The sequence below is a fragment of the Bubalus kerabau genome, chromosome 17, assembly GCF_029407905.1.
Source record: "Bubalus kerabau isolate K-KA32 ecotype Philippines breed swamp buffalo chromosome 17, PCC_UOA_SB_1v2, whole genome shotgun sequence".
In the NCBI taxonomy this organism is placed as follows: Eukaryota; Metazoa; Chordata; class Mammalia; order Artiodactyla; family Bovidae; genus Bubalus; species Bubalus kerabau.
The window spans coordinates 66,406,304-66,434,247 of record NC_073640.1 but is presented as its reverse complement, the minus strand read 5'-3'; the positions used below and the strand labels follow the sequence as shown (position 1 = coordinate 66,434,247).

Sequence of the window (27,944 nt, the reverse complement as noted above, 5' to 3'; positions counted from 1 at the left end):
CTTTACATCCCTAAATAATGATCTTCTAGATGCATCAACATTATACATCATAGATTCTTCACTCTGATAGATTAGGCTTTAACTCATGTAGACCTCATTTTCCTCCCTAGAAGTATTTTTAATTCTTCTGTTGGTTAGAAGAATTTTGTGGCGTTAAGTACTAGACTTATGATTTCTTCTTTTGGAGGGCATATCTTTTTTCTCTCTGTTTTTTTAGCAACTTTATTGAGATAGAACACACATGCCATGCAATTCACCCGCTTCAAGTGTACAGTTCAAGGGCTTTTAACTATACTTATAAAATAGGGCATCCACCTTGGACACCCTTAAGAACATTCTCATTATTCCAAGGAGATGTCACACACCCCTCAGCCAGCCACCACCCTCCATCTCCCCACATACCCTACCCAGCCCTACGCAATCATTAATCTACTTTCTGTCTGGATAGATTTGCCAGTTCTAGACTTTTCATATGAAGGGAATCATATACGTTCATTTGTGATGGGCTTCTTTCACTTAGCATCATGTCTTCAAGGTTCATTCATGTATCAGTACTCCATTTCCTTTTATTGCAGGATAATATTCCATTGTATGGATACACCACATTTGTCTACTGGATATTTGGGTTAGTTCTGGATTTGGCCACTTGAGTAACACTACTGTGAACATTTGTGTACACTTTTTTTGTGGCAACATTTTTTCATGTCTCTTGGATGTATAGCAGGTTTCCCTGGTGGCTCGGCTGGTAAAGAATCTGCCTGCAATGCAAGAGACCTGGGTTCGATCCCTGTGTTGGGAAGATCCCCTGGAGAAGGGAAACGCTACCCACTCTAGTATTCTGGCCTGGAGAATTCCATGGACTGTGAAGTCCATGGGGTCGCAAAGAGTTGGATATGACTCAGCAACTTTCACTTTTACTTTGGATGTATATATAGCTAGGGGTGGAATGTCTGGATCACATGTTTATCCTTTTAAGTAAACGAAGTCCAGCATCTCTGAATTTCATTCTGCATCCTAGAAATGTTAGACCCACTGAACAAGCCTTCAGCTCATGGAAGGACTCTTCAGAGGGGTGTTGCAGAAAATGGACCCTTTCAGCTCTCATTTCTAAGTTTGCTCCTGAATTCATCTTGCATTAACTGAAGTCTCCCATGAATTAACCTGAAGACCTAGAAGCTGTAGGCTCAGAGATAGGTCTGCTGCTGCTGCTGCTGCTGCTGCTAAGTCGCTTCAGTTGTGTCCGACTCTGTGCGACCGAATAGACGGCAGCCCTCCAGGCTCTCCCGTCCCTGGGATTCTCCAGGCAAGAACGCTGGAGTGGGTTGCCATTTCCTTCTCCAATGCATGAAAGTGAAAAGTGAAAGTGAAGTCGCTCAGTTGTGTCCGACTCTTAGTGACCTCATGGACTGCAGCCTACCAGGCTCCTCCATCCATGGGATTTTCCAGGCAAGAGTACTGGAGTGGGGTGCCATCGCCTTCTCCGAGAGATAGGTCTGCCAAGCCCCTAACCTTGAGCAGGTCCTCCAGCCTCACACCCCCTGGTCTCATATGGTAAGCAGAACTCCAAAATGACCCTCAATATCCCCACCACCTGGTGCACACACCCCTGTAGAATTCTCTCCTCTTGAATGTGGGCAAGATTATAAAATAGGATGAGGTGTCATCCCCGTGATTAGATTACATTATACACAAGAGGGAGGGATTTTGCATGTGTAATTAAAGTCCCTAATCAGTTGATTTGAAGTTAGTCAAAAGGAAGATTATCCTGGGTGGGCCTGACCTGGTCAGGTGGTCTCTTTTAGAAAGAGTCAAGAATCAGCTCACGCTAGTTAGAATGGAAATGCTGGAGAGGGTGTAGGGAAAGGGGAGCCCTCCTAGAATGTTGGTGGGAATGTCAGTTGGTGCAGCCACTCTGGAGAGCAGCATGGAGGTTTCTTGAAAAACTAAAAGCAGAATTACCATATGATCCAGTAATCCCACTCCTGGGCACATATCCAGCGAAAATGCTAAGTCAGAAAGATACATGCACTCCAATGTTCATAGCACAGCTATAGTCAATAATCAAAACATGAAGGAGTTCCCTAGCAGTCCAGCAGTTAGGACTCAGCACTTCCATCACCCCTGCCTGGGTTCAACCCCTGGTCAGGGAACTAAGGTTTTGAAAAGATCACAAGGCAAAAACCAGCCCCCCCAAAACAAACAAAAAAAAAACTGCTACAGGAACTTCAGTCACACAACCACAGGAAATGAATTCTATTCAACCTGAGGGAGTGGAAGTGGATCTCTTCCTAATTGAACCTCCAGATGAGGACCCAGCCAGCCGACTTCTTGGTTTCAGGCTTGTAAGACCCTGTTGAACTGTATGAGATTCCACGGTAAACTGTGAGATAGGAAACACGTGTTGTTTTAAGCCCCCGTGCGTGTGGTAACTTGTTATGCAGCACAGGTAAGCAGTATGCCTTGTAAATCACAGGGCACTGTGAAACTCACTGGGGGCCTCCTCAGTGTCTCCCCTCCCCTGCTCCTGACAACCAGCCAGTCCCCGTACATAGACTCGTCTCCCTCCAGGGTCCCTTTTCCTCCTCTCTGACCTGCTCCTGGGTAGACTGTACCATCAGCTCCTACCACTGGTTCCCTTCCCCCGAAGTCCAATTTCCACTTGGCCCCTTTCTAACATTCAGAACTGTCCTTGTTCTTCCTCTGCTCAGAATTCTCCGATGGAACTCTCTTACCCTCAGGGGAAAAAGCTAAGCTCCTCACCTGTGTCCTTCTGCCAAGGTCACCAGTCTCATCTTATGCCACCCCACTGCTGCCTCCTACAAGGTAGCCTTTTAATTTTATTGGCCATGCTGCAAGGCTTGCAGGATCTTAGTTCCCTGACTAGGGATTGAACCCGTGCCCTCAGCAGTGAAAGCACAGACTCCTAACCATTGCACCACCAGGAAACTTCCCAATGCCTACTGCAAGCTGGAGTTGTTTTTCCCTACCGTGTCCCGCTCCTTCATGCTTTCAAGTTTTCTGAGTGTGGCTCCCTTTTCCAGACTCCCTTTCCGTTGCTCATCCATATGACAAACCCTCTACTTGCTCTTAAAGATTCAACTGAGTTGCCTCTTCCTCCAGGAAGCCTTCCCTGACCTCTCAAGGCTGCATCAAGTGTTACAACTGTGCTTCCTCCACGCCTGGTAGTGTTCCCATTAGAGCACAGTCACCCTGCATTGTGACTGGTCCAACGGTCGGGCTCCCGCATTAGAGCAAGGAGCTGTTCAGGACAAGCAGGGGTCTAGTTCACTCTGGTGTCCCCCAGAACCCAGCCCTGGTAGACAGGAAGCTGCAGTTCACAGATGCAGAATGAATGGATGGATGAAGGAATGAATGAATGACTCAGGGAGCGAGTGGCTGCATATTTCAGGGTCCCTTACCCCCCTAGCAGTCCCTGCCCAAGCCCTCTCCCCCGCCTCACATCCTGAATGTGCTTTTTCCCAGGTGCCTGAGTGTTTCTCATCAACAACAGCTGGGCCTTTTGTGTTTTCTCAAGAGGAACAGAGTGCTGGTGGCGTGTTTCCCCGCTGTACCAGGAAGAGAAGATCAGCGTTTCTAAAACGTCCTCATTCAGGGTGAAGTGGAAATATTCCAGCGCTGGGGAGTCAGGTGGCCCGAGTTCCAATCTTTGCTTTGCCTTGCCTCCCTAAAGGACCCAGAACCAAATTATTGCTCTCTCTGCCCCTTCATCCTCTTGTCTAAGAAGGGATCGAGGGGTGCAAAGTTAGTGATCTCTCTCTCTGGATGGGGTGCTCTAGGGCTGTGATTCGAAAATCACACATCCTTGGGGACCTCCTCGGTGGTCCAGTGGCTAAGACTCTGCCTTTCCACTGCAGGGGGCGCAGGACTCGATCCCTGGTGGGGAAACTCAGATCCCACATACCACATGGCATGGCCAGAAAATAAAAGCTGGGGCTTCTCTGGTAGTCTAGAGGTTAAGAGTCAAATGCAGGGGACATGGGTTTGATCCCTGGTCCAGGAAGATCCCACACGCCATGGAGCAACTAAGCCCATGTACCACAATCACTGAGCCTCTGCTCTTGAGCCAAGGAACCAAAACTACTGAGCCTACACACTGCAACTGCTGAAGCTCACATGCCCTAGAGTCTGTGCTCTGCAACAAGAGAAGCCACCGCAGTGAGAAGCCCGAGGACCGCAAGCAGAGAGTAGCCCCTGCTCGCCACCACTAGGGAAAGCCCAAACACAGCAACAAGGACCCAGTGCAGCCAAAAATACATGAACAAGTAAATCTGTAAAAAACAAAAAAGCAAACAAAAATCCCACACCCAGGAGATTCTGGCAGGGCTCATTTAGTGACTGTGAAGCTCCTGAAATTATGTACAAAACTTTGTAAATATGGATATTGCTTTCTGGGGGGGTTTATCTGGTGTTCAAAGGGATCCCTAATCCCCTATGGGTTGAGTCACTTTTTAAAATTGATTTAGCAAAATATCATTTGTGTTAATAAAAATGAAGGTTAGGGAAAAAAAGCAGGAGAGAACATATAAACAAACAAATAATGTCTAAAGAAGGCTTTTATCCACCCCAGCACTAGTCACTTCTTGGACCAGATCATTCTTTGTTGGTGGGGGACTGTCCTGTGGATTGTAGGCCACTTACCAGCATCCTTGGTCCCACTATATGCCAATAACACCCGCTCCCCAGTTGTGACATCCAAAAATGTCTCCAGACATTGCCAGATGCTCCCTGGAGGCAAAATCACCCTGAGCAGGGAACCGCTGATCTAGAAGAAACTGATAAAAATTGTTCCCCCTGGGGATCAAAACTGGGATTGAGAAAAATGAGAAGAAAGTTATTCTTTTTTCTTTCTATCCTTCTCTGGCTCTTTAAATTTGAAAATCATGACTAAGTATTACATTTGTAATAAAAATGAGTTTATTGTTAAAGTAAATTACCCCCATTCAAGGGACCACTGCACAGCCTTTGAAAAAAAAAACAGGCCAGTCTCTGCATCTGATATATTGCCTCCATGGCATACAGCAGCAATGATGAAAACTTTTGCCCTCAAAACCCCTCTCTACCCTTAAAAATTGTAGCAGACACCGAAAAATTTTGTTTGTGTCTATCAACATTTAGCATATTCAAAATTCAAGTTCAAAAGATTTTAAAGTATGTATTAAGTAAAATAATAAATTCATCGCAGGCTAGCATAAACAAACTTATTTTAGTGAAAAATAACTATTATGAATACTTGCGTTCACTCAGCCCAGCTGTATCCGACCCTTTGCAACCACACGAACTGTAGCCCGCCAGGCTCCTCTGTCCATGTAATTTTCCAGGCAAGAATACTGGAGTGGGTTCCCATTTCCAACTCCAGGGAATCTTCCCAACCCAGGGACTGAGCCCATGTCTCTTGGGTCTCCTGTATTGGCAGGGGGATTCTTTACCACTGGCCCACAGATTCAGCTGTATGAGGACTCAAACACTGCCTGGTGGCTCAGTGGTAAAGAATCTGCCTGCAAAACAGGAGATACCGGTTCAATCCCTGGGTCAGGAAGATTCTCCTGGAGAAGGAAATGGCAACCTGCTCTGGTATTCTTGCCTGGGAAATCCTATGGATAGATGAAGCTGGAAGCCTGCAGTTCATGGTGTCACAAAAGAGTCAGACATGACTGAGCAACTAAACAACAACAACAATATATATGCTTAAATCTGCGTATAGTATTCTCGAAATTACACAGTAAAAGATGATAATACCTTAGGGCGAAGGGTATTTCTGGATGTCAAGAAGTCAGAAGACAGACTTTTCACAGTATTCCTTTCAAAAAAATAAATCTTTATGGAATCCTATTGTATTTTTCAAATGTAAAATTTGAACCACCAAAAACATTAGCTTAATTTTTTATTTTAACGAACATGGACTTGTTGTTGTTAAGTTCCAGACAAAACTCAGCAGATAACCTCAGCGCTTGCACCAACTGCTAATCCTGCACGCAAGACAGACAGCACGAAACGAACAGGATGGCAGACAGCACCAATCGATGGCGGACAGTCTTTCCCACTGAGCAAATCCTTCTCAACACTGTGCTTCCAAGTGGCCATTAGGAATCAATTCATCTTGATGAAAAAGCCAAAACGCACTTGCCGTTCCCAATTCTTGAGCATGACCTCCAGAAATTCCTGAAATCATTGAAAATGACTCAGAGTATTTCCCTCAGGGAGTCTGATCCTGCTGACTCTTAATTCTCTCCTGCTAACCTACCCCCACCACTGTCTCTGTTCCCGAGGGATTTCGGGATTTGGAGTTCTGTTACCCCACCCCCCTCCTCGTTTCTTTCTTTTTTTTTTTTTAAACAGAAAAAGAAACAGAAGCCCCAGAGATTAAAAGACTCGCTCAAGGTCACAGAATGAGTTTGCATCAAATTTGAAGTAAAATATAGCAGCTTCGAGAGTAGATGCTGGAATTTGGCAGAACTGGTTGTGAATGCTCCCTCACATCCTTCCAGCTGGGTGACCTTACCTCACAGTCTCAGTTTCCCCATCCTCAAAATGGGGCTCTTTGGAATGCCTCGCTTAGAGGATGTCTGGGAGAAACCAATGAGCTGATAAATGAAAAGGGCTCCGCACAGCATCTGACACCTAATGGCAGCTTGATCAATGGGATCGTGGCCATTATAGGATGTGGTAGAGGCTGCAGAAGTTGTTCTGATTATCCCCTAGAGGCTAAATCTAGGAGAGCTGAGGAATCCAAGTGCTAGAACTGTGTTTCCTTTTCAGTATATTTCAAGAATAAGCTTATCAAGCATTTAGGCTATTTTCAATCCCTCAGTGTAGTAGGTGGGATCACAGACCTTGGAGCCCACTTTGAGCCTCCGTCCATCACCTGTAAAATGTGGGTGTCTGTGCCGTACCTAAAGGGTTGCTGGGAACGTCTCCTGAGATCAGGGATGGCAGCAAAGTGTGTGGCTTTCCATACAGAGTAGATACAACAGATGATAGTGGTTATCTCTCAATAGCGTCACCAAGCATTAGGAAAAGCCCCTGCTCCTTGGTGCAAAAGGAAGGAAGCTTAATTTTTGGAACCAGATGAACCTAGTTCCAACTCACGGCTCTGCCAGTTTCCACCTGTGTGACCCTGGGTGAATCATTTCACCTCTATGGACCCAGCTGCAAAAGGAATCCAATAAACTCAATGTGCAAGCTTGGGGAGGAAATTAAATGAAGCAGGGAATGCTCTGGCTGGCCATCGCTGGTTAGGGCACTGCAGAGAGCATGTCCTGGTGAAGAACTAAGATGCCCCCATGCACTGGGGCACAACCAAAAGAAAAGAACAACTTGTTTAAAACGAAGCAAGGAAAGTGAGTAATAGTAACAGTTCTGTAAGTGGTCATTATCACGCATGCTGTGTGCTCAGTCGTGTCTGACTCTGTGCGACCCGTGGACTATAGCCCACCAGATTCCTCTGTCCATGAGAATCTCCAGGCAAGAATACTGAAGTGGGTTGCCATGCCCTCCTCCAGGGGATCTTCTCAATCCAGGGATCAAATCCATGTCTCCTGCAGCTCGTGCATTGGCAGGTGAATTCTTTACTACTTAGCCACCTGGGAAGCCCTGGTCAGTGATACCAAGAGTTAACTTTTACTGATCCTGACCTGTGTCATTTGCTGTCCTACACGCTTTACATGGACTGAATTATAAAGTGCGACTGTTAATAACTGTGCTGATTAAGCAGTTTAAGAAACAACTAACTTTATTCTGTAGCACCTCCCCCCCGCCCCCCGCACCACACACACACATATACCCTCTAGAGACCTAGACTCGTTCTCTGTATCCAATACCCCCAACCCCGGATAGGCAGAGACGTGTTTGAAATAAAGTTTATTGACGTTTCTGTCGGTATTTACATATGATACACGGTAAATAACAGAGCCAGGCCCCCCCACCCCTCCCCCATCTCCAAAGCCCCCCTCCCCCCAGCCTCGTTAAAAATCTTTGCGTAAAGACAGGTTAACTGCTGCCGTCCCCCCTCCCCCCTCCCACCTAAGATGCAAACTAAAAACCCCCCATCCCTCCCCTGCCCCCCTCCCCCCACCCAGGGGGCCTTTCTGGTTCCGTGTACAACACTGTGCTACCTCGCCCCTCCTCCCCTAATAAGAGAGTGGGTGAGTTTCTGGTGAACCCCCACCCCCACCCCAATCTGTCCTAGGAGGCGGACGGACCCTTGAAAGAGGCCAGAGTTGGGGGATCTGAGATGGGGAGGAGGACTTCAATGAAGGGGGAGGTGCCAGAAAATGGAAGACTTCGAGGTTTGGGGGGTGTCGACCCCCGCTACTGCCTCTCCCTCCCACGACGGGGCCTCGAGGGGGAAGAGGCGAGCACAGGCGTGGAATTGGCGTGGAGGACTTTCCTCCACCCTAGGGTCTCCATTCTTGTCGCGTGGTGTGTGGGGGCTGGATACACCTAGGGGGGCTTTGGATGATCGGGTGGTGAGGAGGCCAGGAGACAGGGGAGGAAGAGGAAGAAAAAAGAAGCCAAGGTCAGCTGAGAGAGAGCGAGAAAATCCGTTAAAGAGCGCCCTTGAAAAGGCAGGTAGCCTTCAGAAGGCTGAGACGTGTCCAGCAGGTGAGACAGAACGGGGTCTCCCGTGTGTGGGGAGGGGGGCGGGGGAGGCCAGGTTAACCATACCCGGTTATGGTTAACCAGTATGGGTAGGGGTGTGGGGTGGAGTAAGAAGGGCCTCCCCCTCTGCACTCACTGCACGCAAGGACCATGAAGGTCTGGAGGTGAGACTGGGCCAAGTAAGAGGCTAGCTGAGGCAGAGAGGAGAAGAGGATGTTTGGCATTCCTGGCGGCTGCCGGAACCTACTCTCCAGCCCAGAGCCCCCAGCCGAGGCGAAAGGTAACTGGTGCTGTTTGCACGGAGGTGGATGCGCTCGGCTGCTGCACGCGAAGAACCCGGGACCTGGGACTGGGGGGCGGGGCCTAAGGGAAGGGGCGTGTCTTCCAGGAGGAGGAGGAGTCTGGAAGTGGAAAGAGGGCGGGGCTACGGCGGCGGGGCGGGGCGGGGCTAACTTGCGCAGTTTCTTCCCCGGGGGACAAGGTGTCCTCGGGACTTGCTCTGGAGCCGCGCGGTGGCAACGAGACCCGTGAGGAGGAGGAGGAGGAGGAGGAGGAGGAAGAGGAAGAGGAGGCGGGGCGCTCCGGGGGCGGGGCCTCAGCAGGGCGAGGTGGAGATGTGGAGGTGGTCGGGGTACTTGATGGCGGGAGGGTAGTTCTGCGTCATCTGTATGGACACATCGCTGGAGATGTCGGAGGGGCTGCGGCCACGGCGCCACGCCTCGGGCTGCAGAAACTGGCCCGAGTAGTCTGAGCAGTCGCTGAGACGCGGGCGGTAGAAGGCCGGGTGCGGGCGGTACATCTCCTCCTCCGCGTAGCGCTTGGTGAACAAGTACACGGACATCACGCCAGCTCCCTGCGCCAAGGCAAGACCAGAGTCCCCGCGGCTGGCCCCGGGCGCGCCGCCCCAAGGCCAGGCCCGCCAGCCCCGCTCTCCCAGGACCCGGGATTCCAGGCCTCCAGCTTCCTCCTTTTCCAAAAGCCAGGATTAGGGGCCTGGCCTCCTCCTCCCTTCCCACAGCCCCTCCCCCCCACCCCCCCATCCCAGGAGTCAGAGTCCCCGGCTTCATCCTCCAGAGATCTGGGAGTCCAGAGCCCCCCCTTCTCCCCTGGGACCCCAGGAGTTGGAGCTCCCAGACCCTCCTCCTCCAGGACCTGCGGGCTAGGACCTCAGCCACCACCTCCTTTTAATCCACAGTCTAACCCACAGCCTCCTCTTCCTCCTGGACCCAGGAATCACACACGCCCCTGCCACCGGTCCCCATTCAAAACTCTGAAGTCTGGGCCCCACAGACATCACCTCTTTGAGTAGGAAGGAAGATGCAGCGAAGGCAAAAGACCACCCGTAGCGATAGTGGAAATACTGCTCCGAGCTGCTGGGCCTGTTCATGACCTCATCGTTGATGCTGGAAATGTAAAGAACCAAGCCCACCACCAAGGAGAGGCCTGGGAGAGTAGAGGGATGCCCTTGGTCCACTAGCAGTGGACCCCTTTCCCCAGCCCCAGGCCCCTGCATCCCACTGCCATTTTCTCCTCCCACCCCCCATCCCATTCTATCCTGGACTGTGCTGTGCTTAGTCACTCAGTTGTGTCCGACTCTTTGCGACCCCATGGACTGTTGCCCACCAGGCTCCTCTGTCTGTGGGGATTCTCCAAACAAGAATACTGGAGTGGGTTGCTATGCCCCTTTCCAGAGGATCATCCCAACTCAGGGATGGAACCCAGGTCTCCCACATTGCAGGTGGATTCTTTACTGTCTGAACCACCAGGGAAGCCCAAGACTACTGGAGTGGGTAGCCTATCCCTTCTTCAGGGGAATTTCTTGAGCTGGAGTCTCCTGCATTGCAGGTGGATTCTTTACAGTCTGAGCTACCTGGGAAGCTCCCATCAATTGAAGTCCCTTGTGGGCTCGTCCTGGGCTGGGTGCAGGGAGTCTAGAGGTAAATCAACAGCCTCCTCCTCCTTCCCCCCACCCCTGCATCCCTAATCTGCCATCCAGGGCTCACAGTGCAGTTGGGGAAGGCAAATGTGGACACTGGTCAGCAGTCACATCCATGGTGACAGTACTGTAAGGGAAATGGTGGCACAGGGACTACCCTAGCAGCCCAGTGGCTAAGACTCCGAACTTCCGTTGCAGGGGGTGCTGGTTTGATCCCTGGTCAGAGAACAAAGATCTCACATACTGTGTGGTGCACCAGAAAAATTAATTTAAAAAATTTGCAGATGAAATAGTAGCATAAAGTTCCATGGGTCCAGAAAAGGCACCAAAGCCACCTGGAGGCAGGGGTGGAGGGAGTCAAGAAAAGTTTCCTGGAAGCTGGATTTTGTCCTAAATCCCAAAGGATGAGGCCCAGGGAAGAATGCAGGAATACCTCGATACCACGCCATGCACAGCAGAGGGACTGGCATTGTTCTAACCAGAATTAGAGGGGGAATGCTGAACTGATCCATCCATGCAGCTCAAAAACATGGCCTACAGCCACCAGAAAGGAAGCCAGAGAAGGTTGGGCAGGGGCATTGCCATGATGAGCCTCAAGTGCCAGTCTGAGGAGCTTAGCATTGATGGCAAGGGCACTAGGGAGCCATGGAATGTTGGGAAGAGAGAGAGGACAGGGCCAGACTGCAGTGTTAGAAGATCCTTTGGGGGCTGATGGGTTGTGGGAAGGGACTGGAGGGGAGAAATGCTGGAGCTGTGATAGGCCCAAGGCTGGGGAGGATGAAGCAGAACTGAGGCTGTATAGATAATAACGTCAACAACAATAATAGCAGCTGCTTGTGTAGGTCTTGCTCTGTGCCAGGCACCATTCTAAGTGTCTTATATGCATTAACTCATTCAAACTTCACAATAACACTTTCAAGTAGGTACCACTTTTATCTCTGTTTAGAGTTGAGGATACCGAGGTACAGGGAGAAAATGGAGAGAAGAAGTCTCATTTGAGAATTTTTAAGAGGCAAGTCTCACTTCCTCAAGCTGAACTTTCTTTTTCTAACATATATATGTATATAAAATAAACATATATATTTTATATGAGCAGCATGGGGGTTCTTAGTTCCCTGACCAGGGATTGAACCCATGCCCTGTACATTGGAACTTGGAGTCAACCATTTGACCATCAGGGAAGCCCCAAGGTGAACTTTCTTTTAAACAGTAGCACAAGGGTGGCTTGCAATGGGTGTGTGCTCAGTTGTGTCTCACTCTTGGCAACCCTGTAGCCCACCAGGCTCCTCTGTCCATGGGATTTTCCAGGCAAGAATGCTGGAATGGATTGCCATTTCCAGGGGATCTTCCTGACCCAGGGATTGAACTCGTGTCTCCTGTGTCTCCTGCCTTGGCAGGTGGATTCTCTACTGCTGTGCCACATAGGAATCTGTTAAAGGTGGCTTAAGGAATCAGTAAAATCCCCAGCCCTAAATTAATCTCCATAATCCTCATTAGCACCTTCCCCTAGAATCCTATTACACAAACAAACATCTGTGTGCCCATCACCCAGAATAAATCTGAATTCCTTCCATTGCCTACGAAAGGGGTTAGCAAAAAACGACCCCCCACCCCGACCCCGACCCAGGGCTAAATCCAGCCCACCTCCTTTTTCTGTATGGTCTACTAGCTAAGAATGACTTTTACATGATTAAGTGGTTGAAAAAAAATCAAAAGAAGAGTATTTTATGGCACGTAAAAAGTATCAGAATTTCATTTGGCAGTTCCTCAAAGCATTAAAGATAGAATTACCATATGACCCAGTGATTCCACTCCTAGGTATTTAGCCGAGAGAACTGGAAACATATGCTCACACAAAAGCTTGTGCAGGAATGTTTGCAGCAGCATTATTCATAATAGCCAAAACGTGGAAACAGCCCAAACGTCTATCAACTGCATGGATAAACAAAATGTGGTATAGCCATATAAAGGAATAGTATTCAGCCAAAAAAAGGAATGAAGTGCTGATTTATACTGCCACATGGTGGAACCTAGAAAATATGCTAAGTGAAAGAAGCTAGATGCAGAAGACCACATATTGTACGCTTCCATTTATAGGAAATGTCCAAAATAGGCAAATCCATAGACAGAGAAAGTAGATCAGGACTTCCCTGGTGGCTTAGTGGTGAAGAATCTGCCTGCCCATGCAGGTAACACAGGTTTCGTCCCTGACCTGGGAAGATTCCGCATGCCACGGGGCAACTAAGCCTGTGCGCCATGACTACTGAGTCCAGGCCCCAGAGTGCATGCCCTGCACAAGAGAAACCACCACTGTGTCAAGCCTGAGCAGCACAACTGGAGTGGAGCACCCACTCATTGCAACTAGTGAAAGCCTGTGCCCAGCAACAGCTACAGCCCATAGGGTCACCAAGAGTCAGACATGACTGAAGCGACTTAGCACGCACGCACACAATGATATTAGGATGCAGGCAAGCATCATCAGTGGTCGTTAAAGCACTGAATGACAGAATCTTCTTGTGGAATATCTATTCATTACAAAGATACTTTGGAAATATCATAAAGGAGCCTGAAAGATACCCTTTGAACCAAGGACCTGCAGCTAACATCACCAACAGTGGGACAAAGGGACACCCCGACCTCCTGCTGGGCTCGTGCCACTACTTCATTTATGCAGTGTCTCTGCTGGAAATGTGTAACCTGGATCTACTCCAGGAGAAAATGTGGGGCGTTTTACAAACACCGGCTGCATTCTTCAAAAATAAACGTCAACATGAAAGATTTTTTTTTTTAAGGCATAGGAACTATATAAAAGATGAAAGGAGACGAAAGAGACACATCAAGGAAATGCAGAGGGGAATCCTAGCCTGGATCCCGAATCAGGGGAAAAACGGACTATAAAAGGCAGTGTGGGGACTTCCCTGATGGTCCAGTGGTTAAGACTCTGTGCTTCCACTGCAGGGAGCTTGGGTTCGATCCCTGGTCAGGGAACTGGGATCCCACAGGCCCCAGGGTGCAGCCAATGGGGAAAAAAAAAAGGAGTGTGGGTTCTGTGGGGCAACTAAGCCCGTGCATCACAACTTCTGAAGCCTGAGAGCCTACAGCGCATGCTCCGAAACAGGAGCAGCCCCCGCGATGAGAGGTCTGTGCACCGCACCTAGCGAGGAGCCCTGGCTTGCCACAGCTAGAGAAAGCCTGCCAGCGGCAACCAAGACTGAGAGCGGCCAAAAATGTTTAAAATATCAAAAAGGGCAGAGTGCCGACAATTGATGAAATTTGAATACGGATTGTGTATTAGCTGTAAAATTGTATTAATGTTCAACTTCCTGAATTGGATGATGGTGCTATGCTTAGGAAAGGAAATATACTTGTCCTTAGGAGATATCTGATCTGATTTATTTAAGAGTGAAGTGTTTCTAGTTGTGTAAAATGGATAGTTGGTGAGAAGATGCTGTGTGGCACAGGGGGCCCTGGGTGCTCTGGGATGACCTAGAGGGATGGGATGAGGGGAGAGGAGGGAAGCTCAGAAGGGAGGGGATATATGTATAATTATGGCTGATTGTCATTGTTGTATGGCAGAAACCAACACAACATTGTAAAAATTAAAAAATATTTAAAAGGGTGAGGTGTTTGTAATTTATGTTCAAGTGGTTATCTATGATAATAAATGTATTAATAATATATAGATATATACCCATATACACACATACACTCTAATACTTTGGCCACCTGATGTGAAGAACTGACTCACTGGAAAAGACCCTGATGCTGGAAAAGATTGAGGGCAGGAGGAGAAGGGGACGACAGAGGATGAGATGGCTGGATGGCATCACAGACTCCATGGACATGAGTTTGAGTAAACTCTGGGAGTTGGTGATGGACAGGGAAGCCTGGCGTGCTGCAGTCCATGGGGTCACAAAGAGTCGGACACGACTGAATGACTGAACTGAACTGACCTATATACACATAAGATAGAGAAAAAGACAAAGGTGGCAAAGTGTTAAAAATTGGTCCAGGTGAAAAACATGAGAATTCTTTGTGCTGTTCTTGCAACTTTTCTGTACGTTTAAAAATTTGCCAAAACAACAAATTTTAAATAAAATAGGCATCACCAAACAGGAATTCCACCCCCCGAAGATTCAAAAGTGTTACCCTGCAAATGGTTTACTCATCATAAAGAGAAAAATGTGCCTTTCCAATGGAGAGCTCTAATGAACACCCCCTTTACCAAGGGGTCAAACATTTTCCCACTCCTGGTGGGAACAACTTGACATTTGCTACCTGAAGTGATGGGCTATAAAGAATACGGCACCACTTCTAAATCTTACCAAACCTATTTAGCTAGAATCTAATCAAGTCTCTACCTTGGACATAACTGCCGGTTACAGAAAATACAAAGGAAGAGGAAGAAGTCAAATGATGCCATGGGGAAACAATCAAACAGATGCAGGATGTGGGGTGTTCTGCAGGACATCCTGTCTTGTAGATTTAAAAAGGACAATGGTACGAGCCAAGTTATAATACTTAAGCCAGTGATTAATCTTAACATCTCAAAAAGAGAGGCAAACAGATAGTATTATGTCTCCTGATGCAATGCAATAGGACTTAATAACACCACCTATCTATGAGGTATTTTTGCCCCCCCCCCACTCCCAAAGTCAAACCTGGATCTGAGCTACAATTTTACAGAAAAACACAGAGTGGATGGATATATTAAAATCACAACACAAAGACACAACAGAAAGATCAAAAGTGTGGAGATTATATGAGGCAAATGACTAGATGTCTTCAAATGAATGGCAAGAAAAAAACAGAAGGAGAGGGACTATTAGAGATTAAAAGAGGCTTCAGAGATCTATCAACTAAATGCACAGTGGAATTTGGATCCTGGTTTCCAACACACTAATTGTAAAAATTTTTAAAAAGGCATTTATGAGACAAGTGGGGAAGTTGAACTCTGGCTAGATATTAATTTATATTAAGCAGCTATTCTTCATTATTTGGGCAGATAATGGCACTGTGGCTATGTTAAATAACACAGTACTAATTTCTCAGAGATATGCTGAAATATTAGTGGATAAGATGATTTAATGCTGGAGACTGACTTTAAAATTCTGTAGTGAAGTGCAGAAGGGAGATATGGCAAGTTTGACTAAAAAAAGACTCACCATATGTTGATAATTGTTGAAACTGAGTGAAGGGTACATGGCACACTATACTATCCTTTCTATATTTTCATAATGAAATATATTTTGAAAGTCAGTGTTGTAAAAAATATAGTATGGGAACTAGTCTAGACTAAAAGAGAAATTAACTAAATGCAGTGCATAAACTTAGATTGAATCCTGCTTCTGGGGGAAAAGCTATAAAAGGCATTCTTAGAATGACTAGGACAGTTTGAAAATGGAATGGATTGTGGTATGGACTTATTGTAAAATTTCTAGGTTTAATAATGGTCTTGTAGTTATGTAGAAAAATGCCATCACTGTTAAGAGATGCATATTAAAATGCTTAGTGATGCCTGCAACTTACTTTCAAGTGGTAAAGTTAAAACAGAGTGCTTGTGTGCTCAGTTGCTACAGTCATGTCCAACTCAGTGAGACCCCGTGGACTGTAGCCCACCAGGTTCCTCTGTCCCTGGGATTCTCCAGGCAAGAACACTGGACTGGGTTGCCATTTCCTTCTCCAGGGGATCTTCCCGACCCATAGATTGAACACGTGTCTCTTCCATCTACCTGCATTGGCAGGTGGGTTCTTTACCACTAGTGCCACCCGGGAAGCCCAGAGGAGTCCTTTTAATCCCACCCCCCTCATCCAAGAAGGATGGTCAGTTATCAAGTCATGTCTATTTTCCTTCCTAAATCTCTCATAAATCTAAAATCCCTTTTACGTCCCCAAGTCCTCTAATCCAGCTGAGGCTTATTCCCTGTGCCTGTCCCGTTGCCTTCAAACCTGTCTCCCTATTTTAGATACTGTTGTTTCTTTCTTTTCTTATTTTTGCCACACTTCGAGGCATGTGGGATCTTAGTTCCCCAACTAGGGATCGATCCCACACGCCTTGCATTGGGAGGTGGAGTCTTAACCTCTGGACCACCAGGGAAGTCCTGTATGTTTTTGTTTTGTTTCAGATACTGGCTCTTTCTAAAAACCCATACCAGGGAGGTCCCTAGCAGTCCAGTGGTTAGGATTCTGCCCTACCACTGCAAGTTGCCTGGGTTCCATCCCTGGCCTAAATAATTAAATAAAACCCATATCAGACTCTGTCTTTCTCTTGTCAAAATCCTTTCTCGGCGCTCTACGATCCATGGGAGAAAGTATTCATTCCTCAGTCTGATTATCCAAGCTCTTTTTGATCTGAAAACCTGCCAACCACTCCTGCCTCACTCAAGTCCCTGTTTCATATTTCAGTTCTAAAAGACATTCTCCCTACAGAGAGTCAGGAGCAGGGTTGATGAGAAGGAAACAAATGTTTCTCAAGAGAAGGAGCTTTTTGTTGTTGCTTTTGCTCTTGTTTTTGTTTTTAGTGATTGAAAGTTATCTAAACACAATGTCAGAAGCTGTTCTTGTCATTCTTTCTCCTTCCTGGGCATTTTATGGCAACTCTGGTTCTCTAAAAATAACCTTCTTTTCTCTTTTTTCTCCTCCCCTTTTGTCTCTCTCCCATCCCTCGTCCTTTCTCTGTAATCCAGTCTTCTCTCCCCCCACTCCACTACATCTGCTTCAGAATTCTTAGAGCACAGAAGGCAAGAATCACCTACATTCCAAGCTGAATAGGAACAACCTGGATTTAGAACAAAGAATTTCAGGACCATGGAGAGCTACACGGGCGGCTACCTCAGTCTTACCGCTTTCTAGAGTCTTAACACACGCTGTGAAATGCATGTCTGTACCAGGCACTTTTCTTTCTTTACTTGAAAAGCTCCCCCTCGCCCTTTCTGCATCAATTTAGATGTCACCTGCTCTTGAAATTCTGGTCACTCCCACCCTCTCCAGCATTCTATTCTGTCTGCTTAAAGCAGCTTCCCTTTTCTCAGAATGCCTTGAACTTTCTTTATCAGGGATCTCTTCTACCAATACTTCATTGTGGAACTTTGTACCAGCAACTCATCTAGGCTCTGAAGATACAAGCATGAGCATGTCTCTGCCTTTTATTTATCTATTCATTTGGCTGCGCTGGGTCTTAGTTGTGGCACTTGGGCTCTTTCCTTAGTTACAGCTTGTGAACTCTTAGTTGCAGCATGTGAGATCTAGTTCCCTGGACAAGGATCAAACCCAGGCCCCCTGCACCGGGAGTGTAACGTCTTAGCCGCTGGATCACCAGGGAAGTCCCTTCCTGTCTTTTGGAGTTTACATTCTGGAAGAAGGAGGCAGAAAATGAATAAGATGACGCTAGCAATAAGTGCTATGAAGCAAATATCAAATAGGGAAGGCGATGGGTAGTATAGTGGGGGCAAAGCAACCTTGGATACCATTGTCAGAGAAAGAAAATCTGAAGAGGAAAAGTTGGGGAATTAGGAGAAAGAGACTTCCAAGCATGGAGGGTTAATGATTGTAAAAGTGAGGTTGAGATTAGCATTTTCAAGGGCGATGCAGCAATGGAGAGAGTGTTAGTGAGTTAGGAAAAATGAGACCAGAAGTCTAAGCAGTAGCCAAATCATGTAAGACCTTGTAAGTCAGTGTGAGGAGTTGGGATGTATTCTAAGTGCAATGGAAATGCATCGAGACACTGAAGGGATTTAAGTGTTGTGTGACCAGCATCGAAAGGCATGTAGCTGGGAGCTGTTTTGTGGCTGACTGCATGAAGACTGCCATTTAAGATTCAGCATGTCACCAGTGCTCAGTAAGGGCATGGCGTAGAAGATGTTTCTGCAACTGTTTGATGAGTGAGTGAATGAAAGAGCAGACACATGGAACATGTTTGAGGAGCAGGGGTTAATGTGAGCCAGGCGCTGGAAGCTTGCCTCATCTGACCTGGAAAAAGAAAGCCAATGTCACTCCAGCCTCCTCCCCCTACTCTCACCAATCATACCCAGTCAGTCATCTGGTTCTATTGATTCTTCTGTCAACATCCTTCTTTCTCAAAGCCATCCAGTCACCTTTATCCTCCCATCTCCCTCCCCAGCTAGAACCTTATCCACTCCTGCCTGGACTACTGCATATGCTTCTTCCCTTTCAAATCTCTTTCCTTTTAGTCCATTCCAACACAGGTCCCTGAGGGATCATCGACACCCTATCCTTTTCCTTCCCAAGCCCTCCCACCACTTTCTCCAAAACTGAATGTTACCTCACCATTTACCAGACCTTGGTCAACCCTTGTCTCTTTCTAAGTCTCAGTTTCCTCATTGGGAACATGAGGTGGTTGCACTACTACATTCCACTCCAAGATCTAAAACACTGGTACTATTTCCACCCTTTCCTTTCTTTCTTTCTTTTGCTAGCTGGGTCTTAGATGTACATGTGGGATCTTTGATCTTCGTTGCTGGCTCGTGGGATCTAGTTCCCTGACCAGGGATGGAACCCTGGGCCCCCAGCACTGGGACTGTAGAGTCTTAGCCACTGGACAACCAGGGAAGTCCCCAGCCTTTCCTCTCTTTTAATCCCCTTTGTCTTTATGACTATTAATTGTGGTGGAGCAGTAGAACGCCAGAGTGAAAGACCGGTCTGGAATCCTGCTTCTACTGTGGAGCAGCTCAACTTCTGAGTGCTTTCCGTTTCCTCAAATGGAAAATGGGAATAAAAATAGCATCTGCCTTAGGAGGTGAAGAAAAAGAAATAACTTAATTTGCACAAAGCACTTAGAACTTCCCCAAACCGTGGCACTCAATTAACTGTTTTCTATTATGGTTGCTGTTGCTACTACTACTATTCATGTACATATGTGAGCATGTGTTTATTTATTTAAAACTGCCACGTGCTGAGCACTTACTGCTATAAACCAGGCCCTGGGTTGGGCCTTCACATCCATAATCTAGACCAGGGGTCAGAAAACTACTATTGGTCCCACTGCCTGTTTTTGTACAGTTTGCAAACGAAGTGTGGTTTTTACTTTTTTTTTTTAATGGTCAGAAAAAAAAAAAAGGCAAAAGAAGAATAAAATTTCATGGTCCATGAAAACTATATTGAATTCAAATTTCAGGCTCTTTAAATAGGATTACTGGAACACAGCTAGGCCCACTGCTTCCTCTCTGGTTGCTTTGGCACACCAACAAAGCCTAGACTATTTACTGTCTGGCCCTGAGCAAAAAGTTTTCCCACCCCTGACCAAGGTTGCCCAGTCAACAGCTCCAGAAAGGAAGGCTGCAGCTCACACAGTGTCAGGATTTTAACCCAGGTCTTTCTAGGTTCATAGCAGCATGAACCTTCAGCCGCTACAGGCTGCAACCTTGGCTACCTTGGGTAGGGTGCATAGATCATAGTGTATGAAATGAAGTTCAGGAAGTGGGGTTCGATCCCCCTAAATTACTCTATTGTTACATCAGAGGCCTGATTTCCAGCCGTGTCGGCACCAACTGATACTTAAGTTGACCTTGGGAAGTCAGGTCCTGATGCATTGGTATAAGCATGGCCTTGGGGATGAGAACACCCTTGATTCTAGTGCGAGCGCTGTCATTTATCAGCTTTATCGCCTCTTTGGTTTCCACTTCTGTAAATCACAAACAATAGGATTTTCCTTCGAACATTTCAGGTGGGTTGAATCAAAGTCCCCATGCTCCCTATCCTTGCCCCACTTTCTGTCTCTCTAGGCTACAATTTTTCCACCTGACACTCTGAAATGGTGATATGATACATGTCTTATTTTAGCTTGGTGTCTGGCTCCGCATGCTGTGATTCAAGTTTGCACGGAGGTTGCACCCTGCTTTCCTGGGGAAGAGGTCTTGTCAGGTTAGGTTGGAGGCATGGGGGAGGTTTAGCCCAGAGAAAGCTGGGTGAGGAGCAGGGAGGAGACTGGGGGAGGGGATTTTTGAAGACCCATCTCCAATCATCTGCAGAGCCAACTCCAAAGAGGTGGCTGAGTGCAGGCCCCAGGGGATGTAACGGGAGTGAGACGTACAGCGGGCTTTGTTCATAAAATATCAACTGAATTAAAAGGGCCCCAACGGAGTTTAATTAAATCATGTTGAAGTAATTCGAATTGAACTAAAGAACTGAGTCAGAATAGATTGGGGTCAGTTGGGCCAGATTGATGGAGTTAAGTGTGTCAGAGCAGAGGTGACCTGACCTAAGCCGAGTTAGACTGATTGGACTGGACTGAACTAAAATTTGGAGGAGGGGAACACTTCAGAAAGAGCTCTCCTCTGGAGCTCAGGACACTTGAGTCCCTGGGGAACCAGCTTATACTGGGATCTCAGGCAACTCCCTGCACAATTTCGAGACCCGGTATCCCTATTTTATCAAATTAGGTCTAATAATAACTCCCGGACAGAGATGTTATGAGAAGTTTATGAGATTGCTCATGCTAAAGAGACTTAGATCTCAAAAGAAAAGATAACTATAAAGAAACATTGAACTCTAGCTAATGACAGGCATGGTAAAGAATCTAGAGTCAAGTGTACTGATGCCTGCAGCTTGCTCTGAAATTCATTTTTTTTTTTTTAAAGTTTATTTGTCTGCATCAGATCTTAATTGCAGCATGTGGGATCTAGTTCCCTGACCAGGATTGAACCTGGGGCCCTCTGCATTGGAAGCATGGAGTTATAGCCACTGGACCACCAGGGAAGTCCCTGAAATTCATTTTTAAATGATAATAAAATAGACGGATGGATGGGTAGAAAGATAGATAGATGGACAGATACAGGATAAAGCAAATCCCGTGACATGGTAATGATCAACTCTAAGTGGTGGGTACAGGGTTCTTTCGACTTTTCTGTTTGAAAAATGTTCCAGTAATACGTTGCACAGAACATAAAGAGCCTTGCAAACTGTTAATTGCTAAAATATCAGGAGTGGTTAAAAATACAGCCTCTGGAGGCGAAATGTGTGTGGTTGAGTCCCATCTCTGCCTCTCACTGGTTGTATGGCCCTGACTTCATTCCGCTGAGTGTTTCCATAACTGTAAAATGGGGTTATTAATAGCATTTGCCTCACAAGGTGGTTGTATCAGAACAGAGCCTGGCACCCAGTTAGCACCCAAGAAGCGCTTGCTGAGAAATGCTCCATTCCACAGAGCAGCAAAGTGGGGCTTGGAGACGTTCTGCAATTCCTTCAGGATTACCCAGCAAGGAAGTAGTGGTTTTATTGGAAGAGGAGCCCCAGGTTCCTGGTACCTGAAATGGTCCTGCAGCCTGTCAGTCCTTTCCTTGGGCTTACCCGAGAGGATGAAGAAGATGCCGGAAACGAAGGCCAGAATGGTCCTCTGCGGGCGGATGTGGCCAATGTTGCTGATGACGAAGGCGGTGAACACGAGGAAGAGGCTGACCATGGGGAAGGGGGTGGCTGTGCGCACTGTCTCTGGGGGAGGGGTAGGAAGAAAGACAGAGGTGAGGGGGGACTCTCTGGGGGTTGCCTCTGAATCCTCCTCATCTCTGCACCCCCACGCCCTTTCTGAAACTTCCACTGCTGGCCCCGCCCCCTCACCCAGACCACACCTCCTTGGTTTGACCCCACCCCTTAGCTTCTGACTCCACCCACTCCCGGGCTCCGCCCCTTCGACCTGGCCCCACCTCCTCACTCACCTACTCTGCCTGCTTTCAAGTCTGCACGCCTTCCCTTCCACTCCATCCCTTCTCTTGTGTGCGCAACTCTATGCGACCCCATGGGCTGTAGCCTGCCAGGTTTCTCCATCCAAAGGATTTCCCAGGCAAGAATACTGGAGCGGGTTGCCATTTCCTCCTCCAGGGGATCTTCCCGACCCAGGGAATGAACCCATATCTCTAAGTCTCCTGCATTGGCAGGCGGGTTCTTTACCACTAGCGCCAACTGGCCTGCCCTTTCCCCCAGGACCCACCCTGTCACCCTGCCCCTTGGTTGCCTAACCCTCCCAGCCCTGTGCTCAGAATATTCCCCTCACTCAGAATATTCTCCGTGTTTTCCGTCACCAAGTTGATCTCCGGTTCAAGGAAATATTCTGAGGCCACGCAGCGACCCTTTTCCCGGCCTGGGGGGAAGATAAGAAGGCAGGGCGGTCAGGGGCAGGACGCACAGTCAAAAGACCCCAGGATGGGAACGACCTGGAGATTAGTGTCTGGCTACTCTGTGTTACTCTGTACTACGTTTGCGCTCCTTTTAGGGGGTTACAGAAGGGTGTGGGCAGGAGTCTGTCAGCTCCTATTGCAAGCTGCCCTAGAGACCGTTGGATGGAGGAAGACAAGCCGGAAGCCAGAGTCTCAAGTAAGAAGGGGTTATGGGCCAGGTCTCTTGGATCCCTAAAGAGGGAAAGGTCTGGGGGTTGAGGTGGGAAAGGATTCCTAGAAGGAGCAATGTCCATAGTAGCTGGGAGGCACAGATATTGTTTATCCTTCCCATTCAACACTGGAACTGTCCAGGAGACAAGTTCTGAACTAGGATTACCGTTTCTCTGGGTCTGGGGGCTCCAGGGGGTTGCTGGGGATTAGGGACCTGGAGATTGTATGATCGTTGGGGTTCTTAGATCCAGGGACTAAAGTGCTAGAAATTGAGTGTGTGTGTGTGTGTGTGTGTGTGTGTGTGCGCTCCACTGCTTAGTTGTGTCTGACTCTTTGCAACCCTGTGGACTGTAGCCCTCCAGGCTCCTCTGTCCATGGGATTCTCCAGGCAAGAATCCTGGAGTGGGTTGTCATTTCCTTCTCCAGGGGACCTTCCCGACCCAGGGATCAAACCCACGCGCGTCTCTTGCGTCTCCCTGCACTGGCGGGCAGATTCTTTCTGCAATGCGGCCACCTGGCAAACCTTAGAAATGGAATCTCCAGGTAGACATGTGACTGTCCAGGAGAGACACGGGGTTGATTTCTGGGTTTCGGGCACCCATGGGAGGGAACTATGGATGAGGACTCTTGGGTGCCACGCAAAGGCAGGGACAGTTGACTGGTGGGCAGGTGAGGCCTGTACCTGCAAAGAAGCAGACGCGCCACAGGCCAGCGTGCAGCGCCATCTTGACCTCGGTGGTCTGGTTCTGCGGCAGCACGGTTCCCTCCTCCATGTACAGCCAGTAGTCTGTGCTGACGGCGATGCCCACGAGCAGCAGGCCGCACGCACCAAACACGCTGCTCAGCAGGGTCAGGGCGCGGCTGCTGCAGTGACTCATCCTCAGCGGCGGGGGGCGCCCTGCGGGGCCTGAGGGACCGGGAGCTCCAGTGGAGAGCCCCGCTGGGGCCACTGGGGTCCCCCAGACCGCATGCAGCCACGGGGGACACCAGCCCTGGGCCAGAACCAGCAACCCCCCGAACGGAATTCTCTCCTATCTGCCCCCTGGGTCCTGACCCGTGACTCCAGCCTGGATTTGGGCCAGTAACTTGTCTAGAAATCCTAACCTAGGCCACCAATCCCCACTCCATGCCCAGACCTGACATCCTGACCCCGTTCTTTTGGGCTCTTAATGGGAACCAGAAATGCCCCAAGTGGGTCGTTAACTAAGGACCCTAACCCTGTACCTTGGCCTTGACCTTAAGCCTCCCATATCTAGTTGGACTCTTAAAAAAAAAAAAAATATATATATATATATATATATTTATATATATTTGGCTGAGCTAGGTCTTAGTTGCAGCTTGCAAACTACTTAGTTGTGGCACGTGGGATCTAGTTCTCTGACCAGGGATTGAACCCAGGCCCCCTGCACTGGGAGCACAGAGCCTTAGCCACTGGACCACCAGAGAAGTCCCTGGACTCTTCTCTTGACCCTTAATGTCCAATTCTAACACCAAGACCTTGACTTTCTAACCCTGGTATGGTGCCTTGACCTCAGTTTGGCATCCTAATCTGAAATCGTGGACCACGACCCAGATTCAAGATTCCAGAACATTAACTGCCCCTCCCCCCCAATCCCAAATCCCTGCAAGCCTCTGAACCTGGGGTGCTAGAACTCCATTACAGGCTGCTGGTTCCCCAATATCCCTCAGGATATTGGGGCCTAGAGACCTGGAGCAGGGTTTTGGCTAGAGAGTTCAGAATGTCCAAACCATGATCTAGGAATCCCCCCCCCCCACCTCTTAGTATCCTATTCAGAGCAAGTGACCATCATTCAATAGGAATCAGGGCTCTGAACTCTAAAACCCACATCAGGAAGTCTGCAATCCCCATTCTCGTTACAAGATCCCCAAATCCCCTCCCAGAGAGTCTGGACTCCAGTTCCCCCAGACTAAGACCTCCAATTATAGACCCTCTTCAACCTCCAATCTGGAACCCAGATTTCCCCTAACCCTGGACCTTCAAAACAAAAGTGCTCCCAAGTTCATGGCTGTGGCCTCCAAAATTCCAATCTTAAATCTGGAGATTTCGTTCCAGGGTGCTCCTAATCCCTTAGCCACCACACTCACCCTTTCCTGAGAACTTCTCCCTAAACCACATAGTCTCATGGTTTGGGGGACTCAAACTGGGATCCCCATCTTTTCTCAACCGGAGCCCTCAACCTACCTGAATACCACGATCTCCATCACCTTTTTAACAGTGACTGTTAAGACCCCTAACCAGCACTCCCCCGCTCCACCAACAAGCGGCCAGGACTTGAGTCCCCACTCTCTTTGACCAGAATTCTTGGAGCCTTGAAATTGAAATTCTGGAAACTTGACACCACCTCAATAAGAATCCTGGAGCTTGAGACGACCTTCATCCCTGCCTGGGCGCCCCCGCCCCTCAACCCCAGCCTCTAGGGCCTCCACCCCACCTGCCCGGCTCCCCACCTCCTGAGGGATTCAGGAGTCTGAGACTGGCAGAGCTCCGGACCCCTGCTTGCTCCCATCCCCCGGCCCATGGCTCCAGGGCTTGACTGCCAGCTGCCTGCTTGCCTTCCTGTCCGCTCATCTCAGAAACCAGCGTCAGAACCCCTGTCTCCCGGGCTGCCTCCGTCCCAGGTAGCTGACCTCAGCTCCCCCCACTGGCTCCTCCGATCCAGACGGCTGGGACGTGGCCCACCGGCACCCTTCTCACTCCCGTTTTGGGGTGCCCCTCCTTCCTCGCCCGGTTCCTCCACACTCTTAGCAGCCCGCCCAGATCTCCTCATTCTCCTCCAACCGCCAACCCTTCCTCCTTTGGGACCCCCCCTCCTTCCCCAGGCCCAAAGCCTCCGTCTTATCCTTCTTTATCCCCGCCTTTCCTGGATATAGGCTTTTGGATCCCCGGGGGTCCCCATTCTCCAAGCCCTAAGTCCAAACTCCATAGGCCCTCAATCCTGGGTAGATCTCTTTCCGGGGACCCCTTCTCAGACTCACGGCCGGCCCTTACCGGGCCCGGGCCCTCCCCCCTCATCCAGGACCGCCTCCCTCGCGGATCCAGCCCGCACCCTCTCCCGTGCCCACGGCCTCAGAGGTTCGGACACTGAGAGTATGGTTGCCCCGTTCTGGGACCCTCGGACCTCGTACCCCCGGGTTCCTCAGGCCTAAACGTCCCTCCATCGCCCATTGCCCCCCGAACTCGGGCGTCCGATTGCCGGCATCTCACCCCCAGGAGCTACTCAGCCCCGTTTAGTCCAGACCCCCGGTGGCCTCAGGAGGACCGCTCCCCGCCCCCAACCTGGTTCCCGGACTCTCCCCTCGCGCTCACCTCGCTCAGGGCTTGGCGGACGCTCCGGGCCGCGGGCCCCGCAGCCGCATGACCGGCCCCGCGGCTTCCCCCGGCCGCCGCCGCCACCGGGGTCGCCGGTGCCCGCGCCCCCCGCCCCCGCCCCGGAGCCCGGCGTCCCGGCCCCCTCCCGGCCTCCCACCCCCCACCCCCCGCGCCCGCGGCCTCACTCGGCGGACGACGCCGGGAGCTGGGACTGGCGGTCGCTCATTGGCTACTGCGGAGGAGGGGAGGGGCAGGAAAGGAGGAGGGGGGATTGGATGCGGGGAGGGAGGGAGATGGGCCTTGAGAATGGGGGAGGCAGGGAACGAGAGAGAATAGAAACAGAGGCAGGGGAGCCGGAGAGGGGCAGGGGCGCACGGGGAGGCAGAGAGTCTGCCCAGAACTGAGACCCGGAGACTATGAAATTCTGAGACTCCCGGGTCTGGAGACTAGAAGAGACACAGAGATGGCCTGGAAGAGACAGAGAGATGGAGAGGCAGAAATCGGATCTAGGCAGGCCCCCTCTTCCCCCAGGCTCAGAGATTCTGGGCTCCAGAAGTGGAGAGGTCACAGAGAGAGAGACAGGTAGACTGTCAAAGGCCTTTGGGCGGAGAGATGCTGAGACCCAGAGACCTTGAGGTAGAGAGAGAGAGAGAGAGACAGGGAGGGAGAGAAAGAGAGAGGGGCAGAAAAAGAGAGGAGAGACCCTGAGACGGATAGACAGCAGGGGTGGTCCTGGGGGTCCCTTGAGAAGACTGGGGCTCTGGCCAGGCGTGGGGGCGCAGCCTGGGGTCTGGGCGGCTGGAGGAGACGGGAGGGGGCGTCCCGGGCCGGGGGTCCCCTGAGCAGCGGGCGGGCGCAGAGCGGAGCCGCGTCCTGCAGCCGCCGCGGAGCCGGGAGCCGGGCCAGCACCCCCGCACCCCCGCCGTGATGTCAGCGGGGCCACTCTTAAAGGGGCAGGCCGCCCGCCGAGGGTCGAAGCAAGGGTTGGGGGCCGCGGGCACGGATGGGGGTCCTGTGGCTGTGCTGGGGGGGGGGGGAGACAGGGGGAGCCCCAGCATCCAGCTAGACCGAGTCTCGGGAACCCAGGAGTCTGCGGGGACGAGGAGACGCCGGAGCTCCCAGAGGGAGCCTGTGAAGCTTTGGGGCTCAGTCCCCTCCAAACGCAGACAGAAGCACACCGTTCCACGGGCCTGTCCCCATCCAGGAACTACACTTCCCATCAGTCCTGGCGGCGGCGGGGGCCGCGCCTGGGGGGAGGGTCTGCCACAGGGTCTGCTGGGAAGTGTAGTCTATTGGGACTGTCCTCTCCACGCCCCCTCACTCGCAAGTGGGTCAAGGGAAAGACGCCCGCAGGGTGCGTCCGTCGGCCCTTCGCCTCACGTCGCGGCTCCTTAAGCTCACAAGTTTCTTTGTCGTAAGGTCTCTTAATGACAGGGCTGCCTTTCCTCCTCCCTCTTCCGACTTCCCGGCCTCCGGGTCTCAGCGTGTCCTGTGTGTGCCTGGGAGCTTTACCTTGCTCTGGGCAAATGGGTGCGTGCTTGTGTCTCTGTGCTCCCGATCTCTGCCTGACACGCTCAGTTGTCTGTACGTACAACTGCCTCTTCCCTCACATGTCCACTTTGGTCCTCTCTTTGTGTCTCTGCTTTCTCTGGGTCTTTGCTGTTTGCTGTCATGCTGTGGGTATCTTCTCTCACTTTATGGGTCTCTGCGTTTCCCTCCT

General features: G+C 49.7%; 1 protein-coding gene and 1 long non-coding RNA gene across 3 annotated transcripts; both read right to left on the bottom strand.

Moving 5' to 3' along the window:
* Positions 1-4,664: 4,664 nt before the first annotated feature.
* Positions 4,665-7,067, bottom strand: LOC129631606 (uncharacterized). 2 transcript variants are annotated; one of them, XR_008704133.1, is made up of 3 exons: positions 6,912-7,067; positions 5,758-6,180; positions 4,665-4,793 (listed from the first exon to the last, which is right to left on the bottom strand). It is a non-coding gene; the product is annotated as an uncharacterized LOC129631606 (long non-coding RNA). The 2 variants fall into 2 exon arrangements; XR_008704132.1 differs by lacking the exon at positions 6,912-7,067 and adding an exon at positions 6,521-6,832.
* Positions 7,068-9,168: 2,101 nt separating this feature from the next.
* Positions 9,169-23,771, bottom strand: CACNG7 (calcium voltage-gated channel auxiliary subunit gamma 7). The gene is made up of 5 exons (XM_055552740.1): positions 23,576-23,771; positions 22,560-22,646; positions 21,860-22,000; positions 9,917-10,062; positions 9,169-9,472 (listed from the first exon to the last, which is right to left on the bottom strand). The coding sequence occupies exons 1-5, from the start codon at positions 23,769-23,771 to the stop codon at positions 9,215-9,217; spliced, it is 828 nt and encodes a 275-aa protein (XP_055408715.1). The 3' UTR covers positions 9,169-9,214.
* Positions 23,772-27,944: the final 4,173 nt, after the last annotated feature.

Coding starts and splice junctions, on each gene's coding strand:
- CACNG7 (XM_055552740.1), bottom strand. CDS start 23,771: ATGAGTCACTGCAGCAGCCGCGCCCTGACCCTGCTGAGCAGCGTGTTT. Junction 22,647..23,575: donor GCGCGTCTGCTTCTTTGCAG/GTACAGGCCTCA, acceptor TCTTCCCCCCAG/GCCGGGAAAAGGGTCGCTGC. Junction 10,063..21,859: donor CATCTTCTTCATCCTCTCGG/GTAAGCCCAAGG, acceptor CTACTCTCCCAG/GCCTCTCCTTGGTGGTGGGC.